General features: G+C 41.2%; 1 protein-coding gene across 1 annotated transcript in view; it reads left to right on the top strand.

The window, feature by feature from the left end:
- Positions 1-22,113, top strand: part of LOC126262621 (sex peptide receptor) — a 1,348,766-nt gene that overhangs the window by 1,292,144 nt on the left and 34,509 nt on the right. Inside the window, exon 8 of the mRNA XM_049959378.1 lies at positions 15,676-16,092. Within this exon, the coding sequence (XP_049815335.1) occupies positions 15,676-16,092 (417 nt within the window). The remainder of the gene's footprint in view (positions 1-15,675; positions 16,093-22,113) is intronic.

Raw genomic sequence — 22,113 nt, 5'->3', positions numbered from 1 at the left:
ACCTATGCAGACACATTCAAATCGCCAAAACACGCAGAAGTTACTGCATGCCAGACCCTTTGCAATGAAATAAAAGAACACATAAATAATGGGGCAGACGACTTCCCACGAGCACTACAAAGACTGGTGCACATCAGTAGTAGCTTCACTTGCCTTTGCGTAAACTAAGTAGCATAACAGACGGAAGCTCACCTTTAACTTCCGTTGTATTATGAAAACAAACGCCGCAATCATCGTATAGCAGGTAAATTTCAGTGAAATACTTTCGTGACGGAATTTAGCAAGGAAACACTCCAAACTAGCAACGGTAATGCCACGAAGGAGTCGACGATGATCTCTATATGTGCCACCCATTACTCACAGCTACCTCCCAATACGAAAACACCTCACATTTCCAAGTTAACACTTGCCGCTGCCGTGGGCAATGCTCACGTCCTCGCATCTGCTAGCAGACTTTCGCTCTCCCAGCCCATCGTAATGCACCTCGCACCGTGCTTGCGCACCTTCTTCAATGTGGAACATGTGGTAGAGGCGTCTACTCGCGGCGTGCCAAAGAAGCTCCATGTCAAAGTACAGCCGCTAGCTTACCCGCAATATCAAGACGAAAGTATCAATCATCCAATCATCCTCTCCTAACCCCCCCCCCCCCGCACCCATTAAGCTATAAGCCGGGGTGGACAGCCCAGTTTCGTTTATTTAGTGTGTATCAGCTTCTGCTTCGACACTGTCTGGTTTCAACTGACTCAAGAAGGATTCCGTTTCTTACGTGTTTTAAGGTTTAGGAAGGCGAAGAAAAGTGGGGACAAACCCCTGATAGTCTTACACGGGCCGAGAAACTGCGATAACGCTTTTCCCCTTGATACCCTTCGCCTGTCTATACTGCCCCCAGAAACTCTTCCCGTAGATATTGGCTCTCACCCTGAGGCAACGGGTCTATCTTCATTGTACCTATTAGCCCATTTGTGATGTGCAAGAGAATGTTGTCTTTTGCCGCCTCCCCTTTACACCTGATATCCTCATCCTCAGCAAGCGCAAGCAATAGATAATTCAACGACCTCAAATTACTCAGCAGCGAATTAAGAGAGAACACAAACATTAATTTGGCAGTCATTAACTTGTGTGCTTCATGGCTGGCGGTATTAAAGGCATGGTTAAGCGAATTCTGGGAACGACCCTAAAGTTTCTACGACCAAGAACGATAATTTGGTTAGGCAGATTTCAAATTCTGTTAACATATTCTACAAAAGATAGCTAAGGTTATACAACTCATTTGTCACGTGAGAAATGACTCTACCAGAAACAAAAGAGTCTGAATTCACGTGTCGTAAACGTGGGAGCATTGTCAAGTACAAACACTCTAAGGAGTCCAAAATTACAAATAAAACTCTTAAGCGCTGGTTACTAACGGTAGTCATCATTCTCATTCCTCTACTATGCACCATCCACTCAAACCCTGTAAAGATATCTAACACCACTAAGATATTACCATTTTTCGTGCTTGGGAGTGCCCCAGATAATCAATAAATAGCTGTTCCGTAAGCAGGTGTTCCCTGGTGGACCAAAAAAAAAACCTTCTACTCTTAGTGTTAGGCATAGCGGACTTGCGTTCTTGAAATTGTCTTATTAATCTCTTAATATCTCAGTCGATGCTTTTACTAGACTGATGTTCTTCAATTTTCATCCCTGTTACGTAAAGCCCCAGGTGCCGCTCCCCCTACCCCCCTTCCCCCCTTCCCACCTTCCCCCGCCACACATAACGAGCGGTGAAAATAACTAAGTTTTTAGGATTACAGATCTTGAGTTTCCTATCGTATCTAGTATAGTAACATAGCGCCCCCGACTCCAAGGAATAACCATCGTCTTCCATTGATACACCCACCTCTAGCCTCTCCTAAATTTCGCACAACTTACCATCATGTTGCCGTCTCTCCGTAAGATGAACAAATAGTGAAGTAATCTCAGAAACAAATGCCACTAAAACCAGCGCCTTTGCTTTTTCGGCAGATTCCCGCATGTTCGCGTGAAATGTGTGACTAAGGCATCCACGATTTGTTTTTGTGCCCTCTGATAAATACTGCTTTAACCCAGTAGGTCGATATTCAAACCGCCCATTGCGTAATTTCTCCAGTGGAAATTTTGGAAAATTGTGGCAAGTTCCTGTGGGACCAAACTGCTGAGGTCATCGGTTCCTAGGCTTACACACTACTTACTCTAACTAAAACTAACTTACGCTAAGGACAACACACAGACACACACACACATACACATCCCCGAGGGAGGACTCGAACCTCCTACGGAGGGGAGCTGCGCGAACCGTGACAAGGCGCCTAAGACCGCGCCGCTACCCTGCACGGCTAATTCTTACAGTCTTACGGGGCCTGCCAAGAATCCAACTCAGTGTTTGCTTATCATTTTCTAAGGTAAACTAATTATGCCCCAGGTAGAGCTTTAACTTTCCTAGGACAGAAAGGTCAGCCAAAGCTTCCATATCGCAAACAGAAGAATTTATTTCAGCAGCTGACTAGGTTCTTGATACATAAGATAAAGGCTACCGCTCTCCATCATGATCTTGCAACTGAACGGCGGTAACGTCGGAATTGAGCATGTATGCCTGCACAGTAAACAGCATATTGAAATCAGGAATTCCAGTACTGGAGCACTGCTCAAAGCATGTTTCAAGGCGTCGAAGGCTGCCTGTTGAAAATCTCTCCTATACTGATAAGCTGATTAAGCGGAGCCAAAAGTTACGCAAAAATGTGAATAACTTATCTAAAATAATTCAACATGATAATAAACCGGGCCACTACTCTCTTATTCTTTGGTAACGGGAACTTGTAAATAGCTCGGATAAGGGCCTGAACTACACTAACTCCCCTGGCTGACAATGTATGCCCCGAAAACGATATGTCCTGCAGGCCAAATTTACTTTCGATGGCTCTACGGCCGAGCCTACTTCCCTCACACGCCCGAACACTTGCATAAAATGCTCTAAATGATCAGCAAAGGTTGCACTATAAATGACCACGTCGCCTAAGTAATTGTAAACGCACTAAAACTTTAGGTCTCCCATCACAGAATGTAACAGGCGAGACTAAACCGCTGTTCCTGTGGAGACACTAAAAGGAGTGCAGTGAAACTGAAAAATGTAGTAGTCAGTGGAGAACGCTGTTGAAGGTTTTGAAACTTCGGTGAGGTGTATGTGGTAACAGGATTGGTTAAGATCCAGCACTTTAAAAACACGCGCCCCTGCAAACCACTTGAAGTAGTTATGTGGGCTAGGAGGTGGAATAGATTCCAAAATCATCGGTATATTGATAATTTTCACTTATGGACCGTCTGACAGCAACTGAATAAAACACAATTTTAGTGCCATACGCGTTTCGCCTTTATTTTCTGCAAGGCATCATCAGTGGCCTGGAATATGTACATATGTTAGCTATTTTATTTACATTTTTGTCACTGTGCCTATAGGTTATAAACAGTTCTAGTGGTTGGTATTTCCTATTAAGTAGTAATGTTTTGAACTGTACTTACAGGTTGCGTAGGCAGTTTCTTACATATTACGCTCCTGTTGCATTTTTGGTGTTGTTCTTCTTCCTATGAGCGCCAATTTGCTGTTTTTTCCGCATTCCACAGCACTAAGCACTGAGTGCTTGTTTTAATGCAATGTTTTGGTTTCTGTTGCCGACTGTCAAATGTTTTTGCCAAAGATCGAATATTACTGCCAAACTTATGAGTAACTTTTGAAGTATCTGTGGTCTGTTCGTGTATGCATTTGTGTGTGTGTGTGTGTGTGTGTGTGTGTGTGTGTGTGTGAGTGAGTGTTTTTTAGTGTCGTATTAATTTACTTTAATTTTATTTTATTGTATTTATTTATTTATTTTTGTTTTTGTCCTGTGTATGTGTGTGTGTGTGTGTGTTTTGGTGTAATATATATTTTTTTGTGCTGTGTGTGTGTGTGTGTGTGTGTGTCTGTCTGTATTTTGGTGTTATGTAATTTTTTTTTTTTTTTTGGAGGGGTGCTTTGTGTGTGTGTGTGTGTGTGTGTGTGTGTGTGTGTGTGTGTGTTATATATTATGTTATCATTTCCTTTATTAAGTGTAGTAGGGAGCTTGTGTTGATGTGTGTTTGTTCATTTATCACATGTTTGTTTTCTGCTATGGCTTTCTGGATGTGGAAGTTTTCTTGCATTTGTATAAGATGTTTGTCATGGTTGCTTATTCTCATTATTTTCATTTCTTGTTCCATGTTTGTAGGATGATGGTTGTAGTGTTTTAAATGCTCTGCGAATGTGGAATGGTTTGTTTCATACTTCCAACATCTGATATGTTCTTTGTATCTTGTTTCAAAATTCCTGCATGTCATGCCTATGTATACTGCATCACAACTTTGACACTCAAGTTTGTATATTCCTGATTGTTGGAATTTGTCCCTCTTGGTAGTTGGCTGGCTTAGGTGTGATTGAAGGGTTTGCCCAGGCTTATATGCTATTTTGAAGCCCTGTCTCTTCAGGATGTTTGCAACTCTGTGTGTTAGTTTATGTGTGTAGGTCATGGTGTACCATCTGGTTCTTTTCTGTGTGGTGTTGTCATTGTGTGTGTTTGTTGAGTGTGTTTGTAAGTTTTCAGCTTGTGAATTCTTTTGTATTGTGGAAATGTTGTGTTTGTTTTTTATTTGTGTTTTTATTTTTTGATTGAGCCTGTGTACCACATGTGTGTCATATCCGTTGTTCCTGGCTATTTGTATGATCGTGTTCATTTCTTGTTCATAGTTTCTCTTGCTGAGTGGGATTCTGTTTAATCTATGTAACATGTGTCTTAGTGCTGCAAGTTTCTGGCTTTGGGGGTGGTTGGATGTGGAATGTATTATTGTGTCCGTGGCTGTTGGTTTTCTAAAGATGTTAAATGTATGTTTTCCATTTTCTTTTTTAATTGTAATGTCAAGAAAATTTATTTGATTTTCTTTTTCTTTTCAAGTGTGAATTTTATGTTCTTATGAGCTTTGTTTATTTCTGAATGGAGTTCATCTATTTTTTCACTTGGCTCGTCTACCAGACAAATAATGTCATCCACGTATCTGTACCAATATATGATTTTGAAACTTTCATTTGTGGTTATTTTATCAAATATCTGATTTTCAAGGTGACTGATGAAAATGTTTGCTAGTGTTCCTGATATTGGGGATCCCATGGGCAGTCCATCAGTTTGTAGATAATATTCTTCCTCAAACTGAAAGTAGTTTTGTTCAGTTGTCAGTCTGAGCATATCTGTTATTTCTTTTATTGCGTCTGTGGTGAGGTTGCTGTGGGATGAGAGATTTTGTTCTATGATTTCTATTGTTTCTGTGATAGGGATGGAGGTATACATATTTTCTATATCGAATGAAATCAGTGATGCTGTGTGAGGTACCTGTATGTTCTGTATGTTTTCTATTAGGTTTCCTGTGTTTATCACTGTTCTGTTGTTTTCTACTTTATAGTGTTTTGTAACTAACTTTTGGAGGTGTTTGGCTATGCGGTATGTTGGGGCTTTCTTGAAGTTGATAACAGGTCTCATTGGCATTCCGTCTTTATGTACCTTCGGTTGACTGCGGAGTGTTGGTGCTTGTGGGTTTTTCTGTGTTAAGTAGTATTTCTGTTTGTCTGTGAGTGTGTGTTCAGTGTTTTTCAGTGTTCGTTTCACATTTGCCTGGAATCGTGTAGTTGGATCTGACTTCAGTTTTTGTATTGCGTTGGTGTTTATGTATTCCTTGGTTTTTGTGATGTATTGCTCTTTATCCATGAGTACTGTTACATTTCCCTTGTCTGCTCTTGTTATTAATACGTTGTTGTTTGTTAACTTTTGTTTTAACCTTTTCATAGTAGCTGCTTCTGTTTGGTTGTTCTTATTGTGTGTCTGATGTGTTTGTTTTATTATGCCTTTTATTTCTTCTTTTACTAGTTCTCTTGTCAGTCCTATGTTTATTTCACAATTATTTTGTTGTTCTTCACGTGTAAGGATGTGTTCGGTTTCTACTATGAGATTTTCTATGTATTGATTGTTCACTTTGCTATTGGTGCAGTGTTTCAAACCTTTTTCCAAGAGCATTTTTTCGTTTTCATGTAGTTCTGTCTCTGTTAGGTTAACTAAGCGTGGATGGAATGTGTGTTGATGTTCATGTGGTTTCACATTTAAAATGTAAATGTATTTTTGCGTCTTTTTCACTGTTAGTTTCATTATCTTGTGTTTATGTTTGTTTTGTAAATGTTTCATTGCTATGTATGTGTTGTGCTCAGTTTTTTCTACTAGTGCCATGAAAACTGCGGCGTTTCCTACGTTTTTTGCCAATTCTAGATGAGTCTCATAGAGCATCATGTTTAGGTGCTGTTTTTTCGAATAGAGCATCTTAATTTCATGTAGTAACCAATATCGTTCTGCAAATGATTTCGACTTTTGTGCCACTGTAGAACTGTTTTTAACCTTTACATTAATGTAACTTGGAATTAAATCGTTCTTTTTGCATGTTCTGTTGAATTTTATATGCTGTATCGTCTTATGGAGTCTCAGATGTATTTTCTTGAACCTGTTGTACACGTTGACAGGGAATGCTTGACTTAGCTGTATTGACATCTTCAACTTTTGTGGTCCTGTCCTCCTCAGTTGCGCGTAATACTACGGTATATTGATAATTTTCACTTATGGACCGTCTGACAGCAACTGAATAAAACACAATTTTAGTGCCATACGCGTTTCGCCTTTATTTTCTGCAAGGCATCATCAGTGGCCTGGAATATGTACATATGTTAGCTATTTTATTTACATTTTTGTCACTGTGCCTATAGGTTATAAACAGTTCTAGTGGTTGGTATTTCCTATTAAGTAGTAATGTTTTGAACTGTACTTACAGGTTGCGTAGGCAGTTTCTTACATATTACGCTCCTGTTGCATTTTTGGTGTTGTTCTTCTTCCTATGAGCGCCAATTTGCTGTTTTTTCCGCATTCCACAGCACTAAGCACTGAGTGCTTGTTTTAATGCAATGTTTTGGTTTCTGTTGCCGACTGTCAAATGTTTTTGCCAAAGATCGAATATTACTGCCAAACTTATGAGTAACTTTTGAAGTATCTGTGGTCTGTTCGTGTATGCATTTGTGTGTGTGTGTGTGTGTGTGTGTGTGTGTGTGTGTGTGAGTGAGTGTTTTTTAGTGTCGTATTAATTTACTTTAATTTTATTTTATTGTATTTATTTATTTATTTTTGTTTTTGTCCTGTGTATGTGTGTGTGTGTGTGTTTTGGTGTAATATATATTTTTTTGTGCTGTGTGTGTGTGTGTGTGTGTGTGTCTGTCTGTATTTTGGTGTTATGTAATTTTTTTTTTTTTTTTTGGAGGGGTGCTTTGTGTGTGTGTGTGTGTGTGTGTGTGTGTGTTATATATTATGTTATCATTTCCTTTATTAAGTGTAGTAGGGAGCTTGTGTTGATGTGTGTTTGTTCATTTATCACATGTTTGTTTTCTGCTATGGCTTTCTGGATGTGGAAGTTTTCTTGCATTTGTATAAGATGTTTGTCATGGTTGCTTATTCTCATTATTTTCATTTCTTGTTCCATGTTTGTAGGATGATGGTTGTAGTGTTTTAAATGCTCTGCGAATGTGGAATGGTTTGTTTCATACTTCCAACATCTGATATGTTCTTTGTATCTTGTTTCAAAATTCCTGCATGTCATGCCTATGTATACTGCATCACAACTTTGACACTCAAGTTTGTATATTCCTGATTGTTGGAATTTGTCCCTCTTGGTAGTTGGCTGGCTTAGGTGTGATTGAAGGGTTTGCCCAGGCTTATATGCTATTTTGAAGCCCTGTCTCTTCAGGATGTTTGCAACTCTGTGTGTTAGTTTATGTGTGTAGGTCATGGTGTACCATCTGGTTCTTTTCTGTGTGGTGTTGTCATTGTGTGTGTTTGTTGAGTGTGTTTGTAAGTTTTCAGCTTGTGAATTCTTTTGTATTGTGGAAATGTTGTGTTTGTTTTTTATTTGTGTTTTTATTTTTTGATTGAGCCTGTGTACCACATGTGTGTCATATCCGTTGTTCCTGGCTATTTGTATGATCGTGTTCATTTCTTGTTCATAGTTTCTCTTGCTGAGTGGGATTCTGTTTAATCTATGTAACATGTGTCTTAGTGCTGCAAGTTTCTGGCTTTGGGGGTGGTTGGATGTGGAATGTATTATTGTGTCCGTGGCTGTTGGTTTTCTAAAGATGTTAAATGTATGTTTTCCATTTTCTTTTTTAATTGTAATGTCAAGAAAATTTATTTGATTTTCTTTTTCTTTTTCAAGTGACAAAAATGTAAATAAAATAGCTAACATATGTACATATTCCAGGCCACTGATGATGCCTTGCAGAAAATAAAGGCGAAACGCGTATGGCACTAAAATTGTGTTTTATTCAGTTGCTGTCAGACGGTCCATAAGTGAAAATTATCAATATACCGTAGTATTACGCGCAACTGAGGAGGACAGGACCACAAAAGTTGAAGATGTCAATACAGCTAAGTCAAGCATTCCCTGTCAACGTGTACAACAGGTTCAAGAAAATACATCTGAGACTCCATAAGACGATACAGCATATAAAATTCAACAGAACATGCAAAAAGAACGATTTAATTCCAAGTTACATTAATGTAAAGGTTAAAAACAGTTCTACAGTGGCACAAAAGTCGAAATCATTTGCAGAACGATATTGGTTACTACATGAAATTAAGATGCTCTATTCGAAAAAACAGCACCTAAACATGATGCTCTATGAGACTCATCTAGAATTGGCAAAAAACGTAGGAAACGCCGCAGTTTTCATGGCACTAGTAGAAAAAACTGAGCACAACACATACATAGCAATGAAACATTTACAAAACAAACATAAACACAAGATAATGAAACTAACAGTGAAAAAGACGCAAAAATACATTTACATTTTAAATGTGAAACCACATGAACATCAACACACATTCCATCCACGCTTAGTTAACCTAACAGAGACAGAACTACTTGAAAACGAAAAAATGCTCTTGGAAAAAGGTTTGAAACACTGCACCAATAGCAAAGTGAACAATCAATACATAGAAAATCTCATAGTAGAAACCGAACACATCCTTACACGTGAAGAACAACAAAATAATTGTGAAATAAACATAGGACTGACAAGAGAACTAGTAAAAGAAGAAATAAAAGGCATAATAAAACAAACACAGCAGACACACAATAAGAACAACCAAACAGAAGCAGCTACTATGAAAAGGTTAAAACAAAAGTTAACAAACAACAACGTATTAATAACAAGAGCAGACAAGGGAAATGTAACAGTACTCATGGATAAAGAGCAATACATCACAAAAACCAAGGAATACATAAACACCAACGCAATACAAAAACTGAAGTCAGATCCAACTACACGATTCCAGGCAAATGTGAAACGAACACTGAAAAACACTGAACACACACTCACAGACAAACAGAAATACTACTTAACACAGAAAAACCCACAAGCACCAACACTCCGCAGTCAACCGAAAGTACATAAAGACGGAATGCCAATGAGACCTGTTATCAACTTCAAGAAAGCCCCAACATACTGCATAGCCAAACACCTCCAAAAGTTAGTTACAAAACACTATAAAGTAGAAAACAACAGAACAGTGATAAACACAGGAAACCTAATAGAAAACATACAGAACATACAGGTACCTCACACAGCATCACTGATTTCATTCGATATAGAAAATATGTATACCTCCATCCCTATCACAGAAACAATAGAAATCATAGAACAAAATCTCTCATCCCACAGCAACCTCACCACAGACGCAATAAAAGAAATAACAGATATGCTCAGACTGACAACTGAACAAAACTACTTTCAGTTTGAGGAAGAATATTATCTACAAACTGATGGACTGCCCATGGGATCCCCAATATCAGGAACACTAGCAAACATTTTCATCAGTCACCTTGAAAATCAGATATTTGATAAAATAACCACAAATGAAAGTTTCAAAATCATATATTGGTACAGATACGTGGATGACATTATTTGTCTGGTAGACGAGCCAAGTGAAAAAATAGATGAACTCCATTCAGAAATAAACAAAGCTCATAAGAACATAAAATTCACACTTGAAAAGAAAAAGAAAATCAAATAAATTTTCTTGACATTACAATTAAAAAAGAAAATGGAAAACATACATTTAACATCTTTAGAAAACCAACAGCCACGGACACAATAATACATTCCACATCCAACCACCCCCAAAGCCAGAAACTTGCAGCACTAAGACACATGTTACATAGATTAAACAGAATCCCACTCAGCAAGAGAAACTATGAACAAGAAATGAACACGATCATACAAATAGCCAGGAACAACGGATATGACACACATGTGGTACACAGGCTCAATCAAAAAATAAAAACACAAATAAAAAACAAACACAACATTTCCACAATACAAAAGAATTCACAAGCTGAAAACTTACAAACACACTCAACAAACACACACAATGACAACACCACACAGAAAAGAACCAGATGGTACACCATGACCTACACACATAAACTAACACACAGAGTTGCAAACATCCTGAAGAGACAGGGCTTCAAAATAGCATATAAGCCTGGGCAAACCCTTCAATCACACCTAAGCCAGCCAACTACCAAGAGGGACAAATTCCAACAATCAGGAATATACAAACTTGAGTGTCAAAGTTGTGATGCAGTATACATAGGCATGACATGCAGGAATTTTGAAACAAGATACAAAGAACATATCAGATGTTGGAAGTATGAAACAAACCATTCCACATTCGCAGAGCATTTAAAACACTACAACCATCATCCTACAAACATGGAACAAGAAATGAAAATAATGAGAATAAGCAACCATGACAAACATCTTATACAAATGCAAGAAAACTTCCACATCCAGAAAGCCATAGCAGAAAACAAACATGTGATAAATGAACAAACACACATCAACACAGGCTCCCTACTACACTTAATAAAGGAAATGATAACATAATATATAACACACACACACACACACACACACACACACACACACACACACACACACACACACAGCACAAAAAAATATATATTACACCAAAACACACACACACACACATACACAGGACAAAAACAAAAATAAATAAATAAATACAATAAAATAAAATTAAAGTAAATTAATACGACACTAAAAAACACTCACTCACACACACACACACACACACACACACACACACACACAAATGCATACACGAACAGACCACAGATACTTCAAAAGTTACTCATAAGTTTGGCAGTAATATTCGATCTTTGGCAAAAACATTTGACAGTCGGCAACAGAAACCAAAACATTGCATTAAAACAAGCACTCAGTGCTTAGTGCTGTGGAATGCGGAAAAAACAGCAAATTGGCGCTCATAGGAAGAAGAACAACACCAAAAATGCAACAGGAGCGTAATATGTAAGAAACTGCCTACGCAACCTGTAAGTACAGTTCAAAACATTACTACTTAATAGGAAATACCAACCACTAGAACTGTTTATAACCTATAGGCACAGTGACAAAAATGTAAATAAAATAGCTAACATATGTACATATTCCAGGCCACTGATGATGCCTTGCAGAAAATAAAGGCGAAACGCGTATGGCACTAAAATTGTGTTTTATTCAGTTGCTGTCAGACGGTCCATAAGTGAAAATTATCAATATACCGTAGTATTACGCGCAACTGAGGAGGACAGGACCACAAAAGTTGAAGATGTCCAAAATCATCTTCTGATATAAGGTATGGTAATCAGGGCCCGGCTTGTGCCCTATAGTATTTCAGTTTCACACCAAAAATATTGAAGCTGAGTAAAAGCTAGTGTTAAGATCAGTAAGTTGAAATGATATTGATTCTCGTTGTTAGCACGTAATCTGTCCATTAAGACTTCACGAAGTTCATCTAGAAGCTACAATAACTTCGCCGCCTTACGTTTCGACTGTGTGACCTACGATGAGACCGAGCGAGGTGGCGCAGTGGTTAGCACACTGGACTCGCATTCGGGAGGACGACGGTTCAATCCCGTCTCCAGCCATCGTGATTTAGGTTTTCCGTGATTTCCCTAAATCGTTTCAGGCAAATGCCGGGATGGTTCCTTTGAAAGGGCACGGCCGATTTCCTTCCTAACCCGAGCTTGCGCTCCGTCTCTAATGACCTCGTTGTCGACGGTACGTTAAACAACACTAACCTAACCTAACCTACGATGAATTCAGTATCACCAGCCAGAACACCAATTACACCAGCAATCTCGACGTGTTTTCAGAATCTGTACTTCTTTCGGCGCTCAACTTAAAGAACATACCTGTACCCGTATAATACAGAGCACACTGGGTAGCATGAGAAATATTACAGCCGAAGAATTCCTTGCCAGTAAGCCCTTCGGCAGTAATAAATTTTCAAGACTACGCAAAGTCCCCCAGTTCTTATTTTAAAAGGAGCCTGCCCTGCAATATTTAATAAATTACAGAAAGGCAGTTCTTGCGAAAGGCATGCAAAGTAGAAAATTTCCCTACCTGGCGGTATCTACAATACCAGCGGTAATCAATATTAAAGAAACATTACTGCAGTAATCGACCAAAACACAAACCCATTCCGAACCGAGGGCGCTGCAGACTAAACGAAGATGCACTCTATCAACGGTGCGCACCCTACGGCAGCCGTTCCGTGGCGAAATGCGATTAATGATCCCGCCAACGCTCGGTAGCGTCGATACCTCGGACGCTGTTCCTGTGGCTTCTCACATTCCTTGTGGCCCACTTTGCCACAGTGAAACCATGTACTCTGAAGCAAGCAGCGCTTCTATCAGGATCAGCGGATACACCCACAATATCTGATGTTCGTTCATGCATCTACCCCTGAATACGCCAACATTGCTAAACGTACATTATCCGTACAATGCTCTGATGACTCTTTCACGGTCAGCACCCGTAAAAATGCTACTCAGTGAGTTCCTTTCGTCTACGAGTCCCTAAATTTTCTTCCGAAGCCCACCTAGAGACCCAGTAACCCTACATATCTTCGCCAATTAGCCTACTTACTCGACCGACCGCTAAGGAATAAATCTTATAAAACACCATGCTGTAGGGAATCTGCAACACTTTAGCCCGTTTTGCAATCTAACAGTTAAACGCAATAACTACCAATATTTCTTTAGTATTTTCAATAGGTTAAGTCTGCATACGATATTTCGGTGCCTGTGTTATTCCGAATTACTATATAATGTGCCTTCAGATACGCATGCATGCACGCATGCAAGTCCGAAGGAACATTACATCGTCATTCAGAATAACACATGCACTGCAATATGTATTTATCCGCCGTCACCGGGCAAGCTACTTTCAAGAAAATGTCTCCCCTGTACGGAGTATACCTAATGGATATACAATTACATGTTGTAGACAGATGGTTCACGACATATGGAGTTTAGGTGTGGGTGTGAGTCCTAAAGCCGTCGGCACACGGACCGTGCATCCGAACGTTGAGCGTTGAGCGTCCCGAGTTTCTGACGTCATAGCGTGGAATAGCACGTTCGGCAGTCTTTCCAAACGTGCAGAGCAATATCTGGCATGTCAGATATTCTGAGCGTGCATCTGAGCGTTGACCAATGAGATGGCGCAACGCCACCTACGTCACACGCACGCCGTCTCCCTTTAGTACAGAGTTGTGAGGCGCCATATTGGCATTCATTTCAAGCTTATATGTATATATGCCGTTTCTGAGCACCAGAAAATTCAGAATCACTGGAAAAACCGTTGTTAACTGTGTGATTCATCCCAATAAAATAACGAGAAACATCATATTCATGGCAAAAGAAGTATTGTAACTTGCTTGTTTTGAGAGTAGGCTATTTGAAGGCAGCGACACACTGAAGATCCACCCAAAACGCATTGTTCTTGCAACAATTTGTTATAATTAAATTTCAATTAGTAACATATCTACGATAAGGTTTTCTGCAACGGGTAACATACTTTGAGTTCTAACAACTCCTGTGTTGGTTTAGCGGAATGAGAAGCGTCACTGTCTGGTTGGTATTGGTTTGATAATTGGGGCGAAGGTTCGCGTCTGGACAATCCTAAATTTTATTTCCTAACATTCGCGTCTTTATTAGGTTCTGATACTCTATTATTAGTTTCATATAAGTATATACTATAATATTTGATGTTATGTAAATATAAGTTCACCTTTTTTGAGGGGTGACTTTGTTCCATTGGCTTAATCTACAGGACAGCTTGCGCTACTTGTATTTGTTTATCTTATGCGGAGAAGTATTCCAAATTTGTACTGCACTGTTTGTAAAGGAACTTTTATAAACCTGTGTCCTTATTGATTCGACATGGTACGTTCGTCTTCGTGGACGATGCAGAAAAATGTGCATTTTAATATAGCTAACGTGGGAATTTTACGCGCGCCCATTGAGTAAACAGTGTGATTTACGAACTAGAAACACCCCTCAACTGTCGCTGGACTGCGTTCCGATCGCGTATACCACATTGGGGCCCACGTACCGTATGCACAAGTCGCATCATTCTTGAGCGTTCAGCAGCACGTTGAACTTGGCACGCTCAACATTAACGTTCGGCAGCACGGTCCGTGTGCCGACGGCTTAATGTTAACATTTTCCTGCACATCGGAAAGCAACTTCCTACAACAGGAACAGGCACCACTTACTGTTCCAACTGTCCCTACGGTGATGCTTACTAGAGGAGTTGCTGCTTCCTGCTAGTGCTGTTATAAATCATTGACGCTGCCGTCCTCACATTCGTTAGAACCTTTATTTCGTATTTCAAACGGTTTTTTTTTCTTGAATGAGTCAGCCCCAACGTCTTTCTTGCTCACATCGCCATATGCTCTGCAGGCTAAGAAAGACACTAGCTACTCAAACCTGCACTTGCTCACTACCTGGCCCGCCCGCCGAATAATGACGCAACCGGCTAACATTAAGATTTATGAGAACACAGTGATCGGTGGATTCAAATTCTCGAGGAAAATCTTTTCATAAGACAAATAGATGTATTTGTGGAATGTGGTACCACAAACCATTTGCAACCCTTTTTCCGAAACGCAAATTCGAAAACAAGGTATCACTGTGAATATGCTTCACGACAGTAGGAGCAGCATGTTAGTTACGTCGTACACCTCATGTGGCTCAAATGGAGCGTTTTAGAGGGCCTTCAAATTACTTTTATTTCATTTACTTTTTTTTATATGCCGTATTTCGTGAGGAAAATTAAGCCATGTTACGAGCATAAAATGGCGTATTGGTTAAAAACAGTCTTGGTTGTAATTTTAGGTTCGAGTTTAACGAAGGCGATGTTGGCCTGATATATTCTACGATGCCCTTTGGCTACACTGCCTAAAGGATTCTTAAGAAATACCAAATTAAGGTAACCAGAAGATGCTTAAATAAGGCGAAACGCGTCGTTGAAAAATAAAAAAAAACTAAATTGCAACCATGACTGTTTTTAATCAATACTGTTAAGCACTGGTTTGCTGTTATGCCACATATGGACTGGAAGAATTTCTATAAAATGACGTACTTAAGCATTTAAGACGATTTCCAGAGAACAGTGGAATAGTGTGTTCCGACTGGTGGCGGCAGGTGATCCCGGCGCTGTTCCACACGGCGAGCATCTGGCTGACGCTGGCGCTGGCGGTGCAGCGGTACGTCTACGTGTGCCACGCGCCGGTGGCGCGTACCTGGTGCACCATGCCGCGCGTGCTCAAGGGCGTGGGCTGGATCGCCGGCTGCGCCGCGCTGCACCAGTCCACGCGCTTCGTCGACACGGTGTACGAGCCGTGCGAGGTGCCGTGGCGCGGCCAGCCCGCCGTGCCCGTGTGCGTGCCCACGCTGTCGCCGCTCGTCGAGGCCATCACGCCCGACGTCTACTTCGTCTCCTACTACATGTTCCGCGTCGTCTTCGTGCACATGCTGCCCTGTATCTCGCTCGTCGTCCTCAACGTGCTGCTCTTCCGGGCCATGCGCGCCGCCCAGGTCCGGCGCAGGATGCTCTTCCAGGTGCGCCATAGCTGGCTTCGTCTGCAACGGTTCAAAAACCCGTTACATTCTTCCTATTATACCCGACAGCCAATTGCTGTTCGAAACTATTGCGAGAGATTAAGGGGGTAGACCCAGCTTACGCACGATTTGGGAGCCGATATTAGTGAGGTTTTTTCAATAAAATAAAAATATTACACAAACTGTGAAACGTCCTGCTAAACCCACAGGACAGGACAGGTAGTTGGAATTGTGGAAAGGGGCCAAAATGACCAGCTGTCAGTTACACTCGAGCACATAACTTTATTTATTTGACAATACGTTACAGTACAAATTCTTGAACTTACACTACTGGCCATTACAATTTCTACACCATGAAGATGACGTGCTACAGACGCGAAATTTGACCGATAGGAAGAAGATGTTGTGATGTGCAGATGATTAGATTTTCTCAGCATTCGCACAACGTTGCCGCTGGTGGCAACACCTACAACGTGCTGACATGAGGAAAGTTTCCAACCGATTTCTCATACACAAACAGCAGTTAACCGGCGTTGCCTGGTGAAACGTTGTTGGGATGCCTCGTGTAAGGAGTAGAAGTGCGTACCATCACGTTTCCGACTTTGATAAAGGTCGGATTGTAGCCTATCGCGATTTATCGTATCGCGACACTGCTGCTCGCGTTGGTCGAGATCTAATGACTATTAGCAGAATATGGAATCAGTGGGTTCAGGAGGGTAGAACGGAACGCAGTGCGGGATCCCAACGGCCTCTTATCACTACCAGTCGAGATGACAGGCATCTTATCCGCATGGCTGTCATGGATTGTGCAGCCACGTCTCGATCCTTAAGTCAACAGTTGGAGACGTTTGTAAGACAACAACCATCTGCACGAACAGTTCGACGACGTTTGCAGCAGCATGGACTATCAGCTCGGAGACCTTGGCTGCGGTTACCCTTGACGCTGCATCACAGACAGGAGCGCCTGCGATGGTGTACTCAACGTCGAACCTGGGTACACGAATGGCAAAACGTCATTTTTTCGGATGAATCCAGGTTCAGTTTACAGCATCATGATGGTCGCATCTGTGTTTGGCGACATCGCGGTGAACGCACATTGGAAGCGTGTATTCGTCTTCCCCATACTGGCATATCACCCGGCGTGATGGTATGGGGTGCCACTGGTTACACGTCTCGATCACCTCTTGTTCGCATTGACAGCACTTTGAACAGTGGACGTTACATTTCAGATGTGTTACGACCCGTGGTTCTACCCTTCATTCGATCCCTGCGAAACCCTACATTTCAGCAGGATAATGCATCACCGCATGTTGCAGCTCCTGTACGGGCCTTTCTGGATACAGAAAATGTTCGACTGTTGCCCTGGCCAGCACATTCTACAGATCTCTCACCAATTGAAAACGTCTGGTCAATGGTGGCCGAGCAACTGGCTCGTCACAACACGCCAGTCACTACTCTTGATGAACTGTGGTATCGTGTTGAAGCTGCATGGGCAGCTGTACCTATACACGCCATCCAAGCTCTGTTTGACTCAATCCCCACGCGTTATTACGGCCAGAGGTAGTTGTTCTGGGTACTGATTTCTCAGGATCTATGCAGTCAAATTGCGTGAAAATGTAATCACATGACAGTTCTAGTATAATATATTTGTCCAATAAATACCCGTTTATCATCTGCATTTCTTCTTGGTGTAGCAATTTTAATGGCCAGTAGTGTAGTTATCGGCTGAATACGCCACACTATCTTATGCCTTAAGGGCACAACCACTTTAATTTAAAAAAAGACAGCTGAAAGCTATTAACTCAAAATTCAGACGCCAAAGAAAATGTTTAGAAGGCAGAAGGCCTCACGTCAAGTAAGTCCTGTAATTTGGCTGAAGGCCCAAAAATCTAACACTTGAAAAGGAGCAACCTTAAGATAAAGACGGCTGAAGACTCATGATTTAAGACTCACTGTAAAATTAAGTGTAAACAATAAAACCTTATCCTAAATTATGCTGAAGGCCCCAAACAATCTAGACTAGCAAGGAATTTTAATTTTAAAACGGCTGAAGGCCCGTGACTTGAAACACAATTAAAACAATTTTTGGTAGGCAGAAGTCCCAAGGCTTTATTTTTAAACAATATTATAATCAGGCTGAAGGCCCAAAAAATCAAACACTTGGAAAACAAGGAACTTTAATTTTAAAACGGATGAAGGCCCATGACCTAAAACACCCCTACAACAATTCAACTGTAATTCAAAACCATCGGCTGTTAGCCATACAAATACACACAACAGAAAATAAGAAAAGGCAGGGCAGCTAACGGTGCTCAGAAGTTTCGGTGGTCGGCCAGCACTTGAAATACTAACGTTCACTTAGGTGAGACAGGCAGTCGGCCCAGCTATTCTCGATCCGACGACAACCCAACCAACAGAGAGCCAACGGACCCACCGACAAGGTAACTTGTGCTCCACTCGACCAGCACACAACCGGGGGTTTAGTGGAAACGTAAAAGGCATGGGCGCCCACAACCAAGCAACATTAAGCTGTCGAACTACGCACCGTGCTGGACAGCGACAACACGGTGAGGAAAGGACACTGCCTCAATTTACGTCAACGACCAGGGCAGGTAACCGGAACGTAAACGGCCACTAGGTAGAAAATTCAGCTGGTGCACTTCAATTGCAGATAACCAAACACAGTTACACTCCACCAGACGGTGGCTAAACCTTCGCCAACTTGAACACACATGTTGTTGCTCGCAGGAATGCCCCAACAGCCAACAACGAGAACCAAAAGGCACAATGGAACAGTCTTGACTTGCTTGTAAATTAAACCCAAACTCAACTTTTGTGTCCAGGGTCGGTGAGCCACGGACCTCGTAGCGATGGGAACAGCCCCACACACTCTGACATTGCGTAGCTCGCCGCTGCTGTCGCTCACGGCAAGCAAGGCGGCAACTCAGTGACATCAGTAATTGAAATTAACATAACGAGGGGGTAGTACAGTAAAAACTGGATGTCAAATGATATATGGCATGAACACGAGCCACGCACGACTCAAACTGACCTTAGACTTGGCTTTTACATCCTTAAGATGATTATAATTAAACTTTCCCTATTTAACACGTTATAAAACGGAAACTAATTGTCGTATGAGTACCAAACGTGACAGCATAAATGTCAAAGACATGGAGAAGAGAAATAATGCAGAATTAATTCAACTGAAACACGTCTAACGCAATGCTAATCAACATCATACCATTACATACACGTACCATTGCTGCAACAAAAGGGGCTCCGTATGGTACCCATCAGTGTGCAGAAGAGTCTGAAGACGCTGGATGTCTGCCCCTCTTGATATGCTGCGCTTCAGATCAGCACATGTGTGAATGCTCCCTTGGTAAACCCTGCCTTTCAGGCAGCCCCACAGTCAGCAATCACAGGGAGCGAGATCTGGTGATCGTGCCGACTAAGCATTTGGAAACGATCGGGTAATAATTCGATCGTTTCCAAATGCGTTTCGGAGAAGCACGTGAACTTCACGAGTGATGTGCGGCGGGGCCCCATCTTGCATCAAAACTGTTGAGTTCAATGCGTATCTCTCCTGTAAGGCAAGTATGACATGATGGCGAGGTATATCGCCGTAATGCTGGTCGGTCACACTGTACGTCTTTGGTCCTTGAGCGCTCAATAGTTCGAAAAAGAATGGGCCAACAATGATGAACGTACCGTTACGGTGACAGGTTCACCATACAGAGGAACGTCATGCACAGTGACAGAGGGTGGAGGGTGGAGGGGGGGGAGGGGAGCCCCACACTCGGAAATTCTGTGTGTTTGCCTTTGCCCATCAGAGAAAAATTAGCTTCCTCTGTCCATAGGATGGTCCAGTTCCAACTCTCGTCGACTTCAATCGTTGCGAGAAACAGAGAGCGAAGTCAACCACTCGTTGTGCGTCCTGTGATGCAAGATGCTTTACTATAGGGATGGACCATTTGAGAATAGTTCGAAGCGCCTTCCGAAGCGCCTCCCGTACAGTGGACCACGGAATGTTCAACTGTCGTGACGCAGCAGACGCACTGCCTGACGATCGGGAGGTGCGCACAGCTTTGTCTGCCATAGCAACAGCGATATCATCAACCATATGTGGTGCAACTGGTCATCGGCCTCTTCCCGGAGCGACGCCCAGTTTCCCACTTGATTCGAACTTCATCGAGCTCCGCACAGCAGATGAAGAAAGATGACCCTTCCGTAACCTTTTCACCAGGCGACATTCCCGAAGTGCAGCTACAGCGTTCCTGTTGTTTTGATAACAGAGCTTCATCAATAATGGCTGATCTTTTTACCCAAGTGCATGCTGACACGCCAACATATGCACTGCGACTGGTCTGGTGTGTGATACTATGAGTCAAGGTGACTGATCACGGCACCTAGTAGCCATAGTTGAAACTGAACGGTGGTGCTGTGACGCATGGAAATCATGCTCCCCATACTCTGGACATTAATACTACCAAGCACCGTACTCAATTAGTTTCCTCGTTATAACGTGTTAAATAGGGAAAGTTTAAATATAACCACCGGTATTTTATTTAAAGTAAAAACTTGTACCCATAGGACACTACACGACAGCGACGAAAGGCCTTTCCTGAATGCAATGGTTGTTCGTAGGAGCTCTGAATGCCACAATTTGTAAAGTAGACCAAAATATCGAAAACCGGTTTGAAACTGTTAATATTGCCTAACAGTGTAAGAAGGGATATTTTAAAAAAGGTTTTTAACAAAACGGCAGCACTCAGAAACAGAAGACTATGTTTTCGACAAAAAAAGTCGTTACTAAACCACGCACCAGAAATTAAAATCAAAATCTGTCACAAAAGTCCTACATACTACAGTAGAAAAAAAACCCCGACTCACAAATTACAAAAATGTATAACATAATTGCGTATATATTTCATATGTTATAACTCCCGCCAACTTCAAAAATATTTTAATTTGAAAAAGCAAGCGTTTAAAGTTTTAGTTTGTGTTTTTTAATACTGAAATTGAACAAATTTTTAACTGGCAGTGCCGACACCACAGAGTTGATCTTTTTTTGCCCAGTGTCGAAACTCTCTCATTTTGGTGAAACTGTATCGGTTAACTGGCTTCCGCTTACCATTCGAAGCGTCTTTTTCACGATTTGGATTACTTTTCTAACTTTTTCATCCATGTAAATATGTTTGTTTGTCATTTTCAAGAACTAACGTATTACTATCTACACATACAAAAAAAGTAAAACAGGTGAAATGATAACTTGAATAGAAGCGAGACAAGCATTTGCTCTCAAATTATCTACCATAAACAAATCATGTTACGAAGAGAAATATTTTTGAGAATAGTATTTTAGTTGTTACTGATCCCCTCTGTGATACTACCGCAAACCAACAGGACCCTTATTCCGTCTCTAACTAATATAGTATTACATCGGTTTCATTAGAGCGCTCGGATGCGTCAGACCCCTTCCAGTAAATCGCAGTTCTAACATATTTTAACATTTATGGCACACATCGAGGAAGCAATGATAAAAACAAAAGAAAGGTTCAGGAGTGGAATTAAAATACAAGGTGAAAGGATATCAATGATACGATTCGCTGATGACATTGCTATCCTGAGTGAAAGTGACGAAGAATTAAATGATCTGCTGAACGGAATGAACACTCTAATGAGTACACAGTATGGTTTGAGAGTAAATCGGAGAACGACGAAGGTAATGAGAAGTAGTAAAAATGAGAACAGCGAGAAACTTAACATCAGGATTGATGGTCACGAAGTCAATGAAGTTAAGGAATTCTGCTACCTAGGCAGTAAAATAACCAATGACGGACGGAGCAAGGAGGACATCAAAAGCAGACTCGCTATGGCAAAAAAGGCATTTCTGGCCAAGAGAAGTCTACTAATATCAAATACCGGCCTTAATTTGAGGAAGAAATTTCTGAGGATGTACGTCTGGAGTACAGCATTGTATGGTAGCGAAACATGGAATGTGGGAAAACCGGAAGA

Source organism: Schistocerca nitens, chromosome 6 (genome assembly GCF_023898315.1).
Source record: "Schistocerca nitens isolate TAMUIC-IGC-003100 chromosome 6, iqSchNite1.1, whole genome shotgun sequence".
NCBI classification, from domain to species: Eukaryota; Metazoa; Arthropoda; class Insecta; order Orthoptera; family Acrididae; genus Schistocerca; species Schistocerca nitens.
This window is presented reverse-complemented; position numbering and strand designations above follow the sequence as displayed.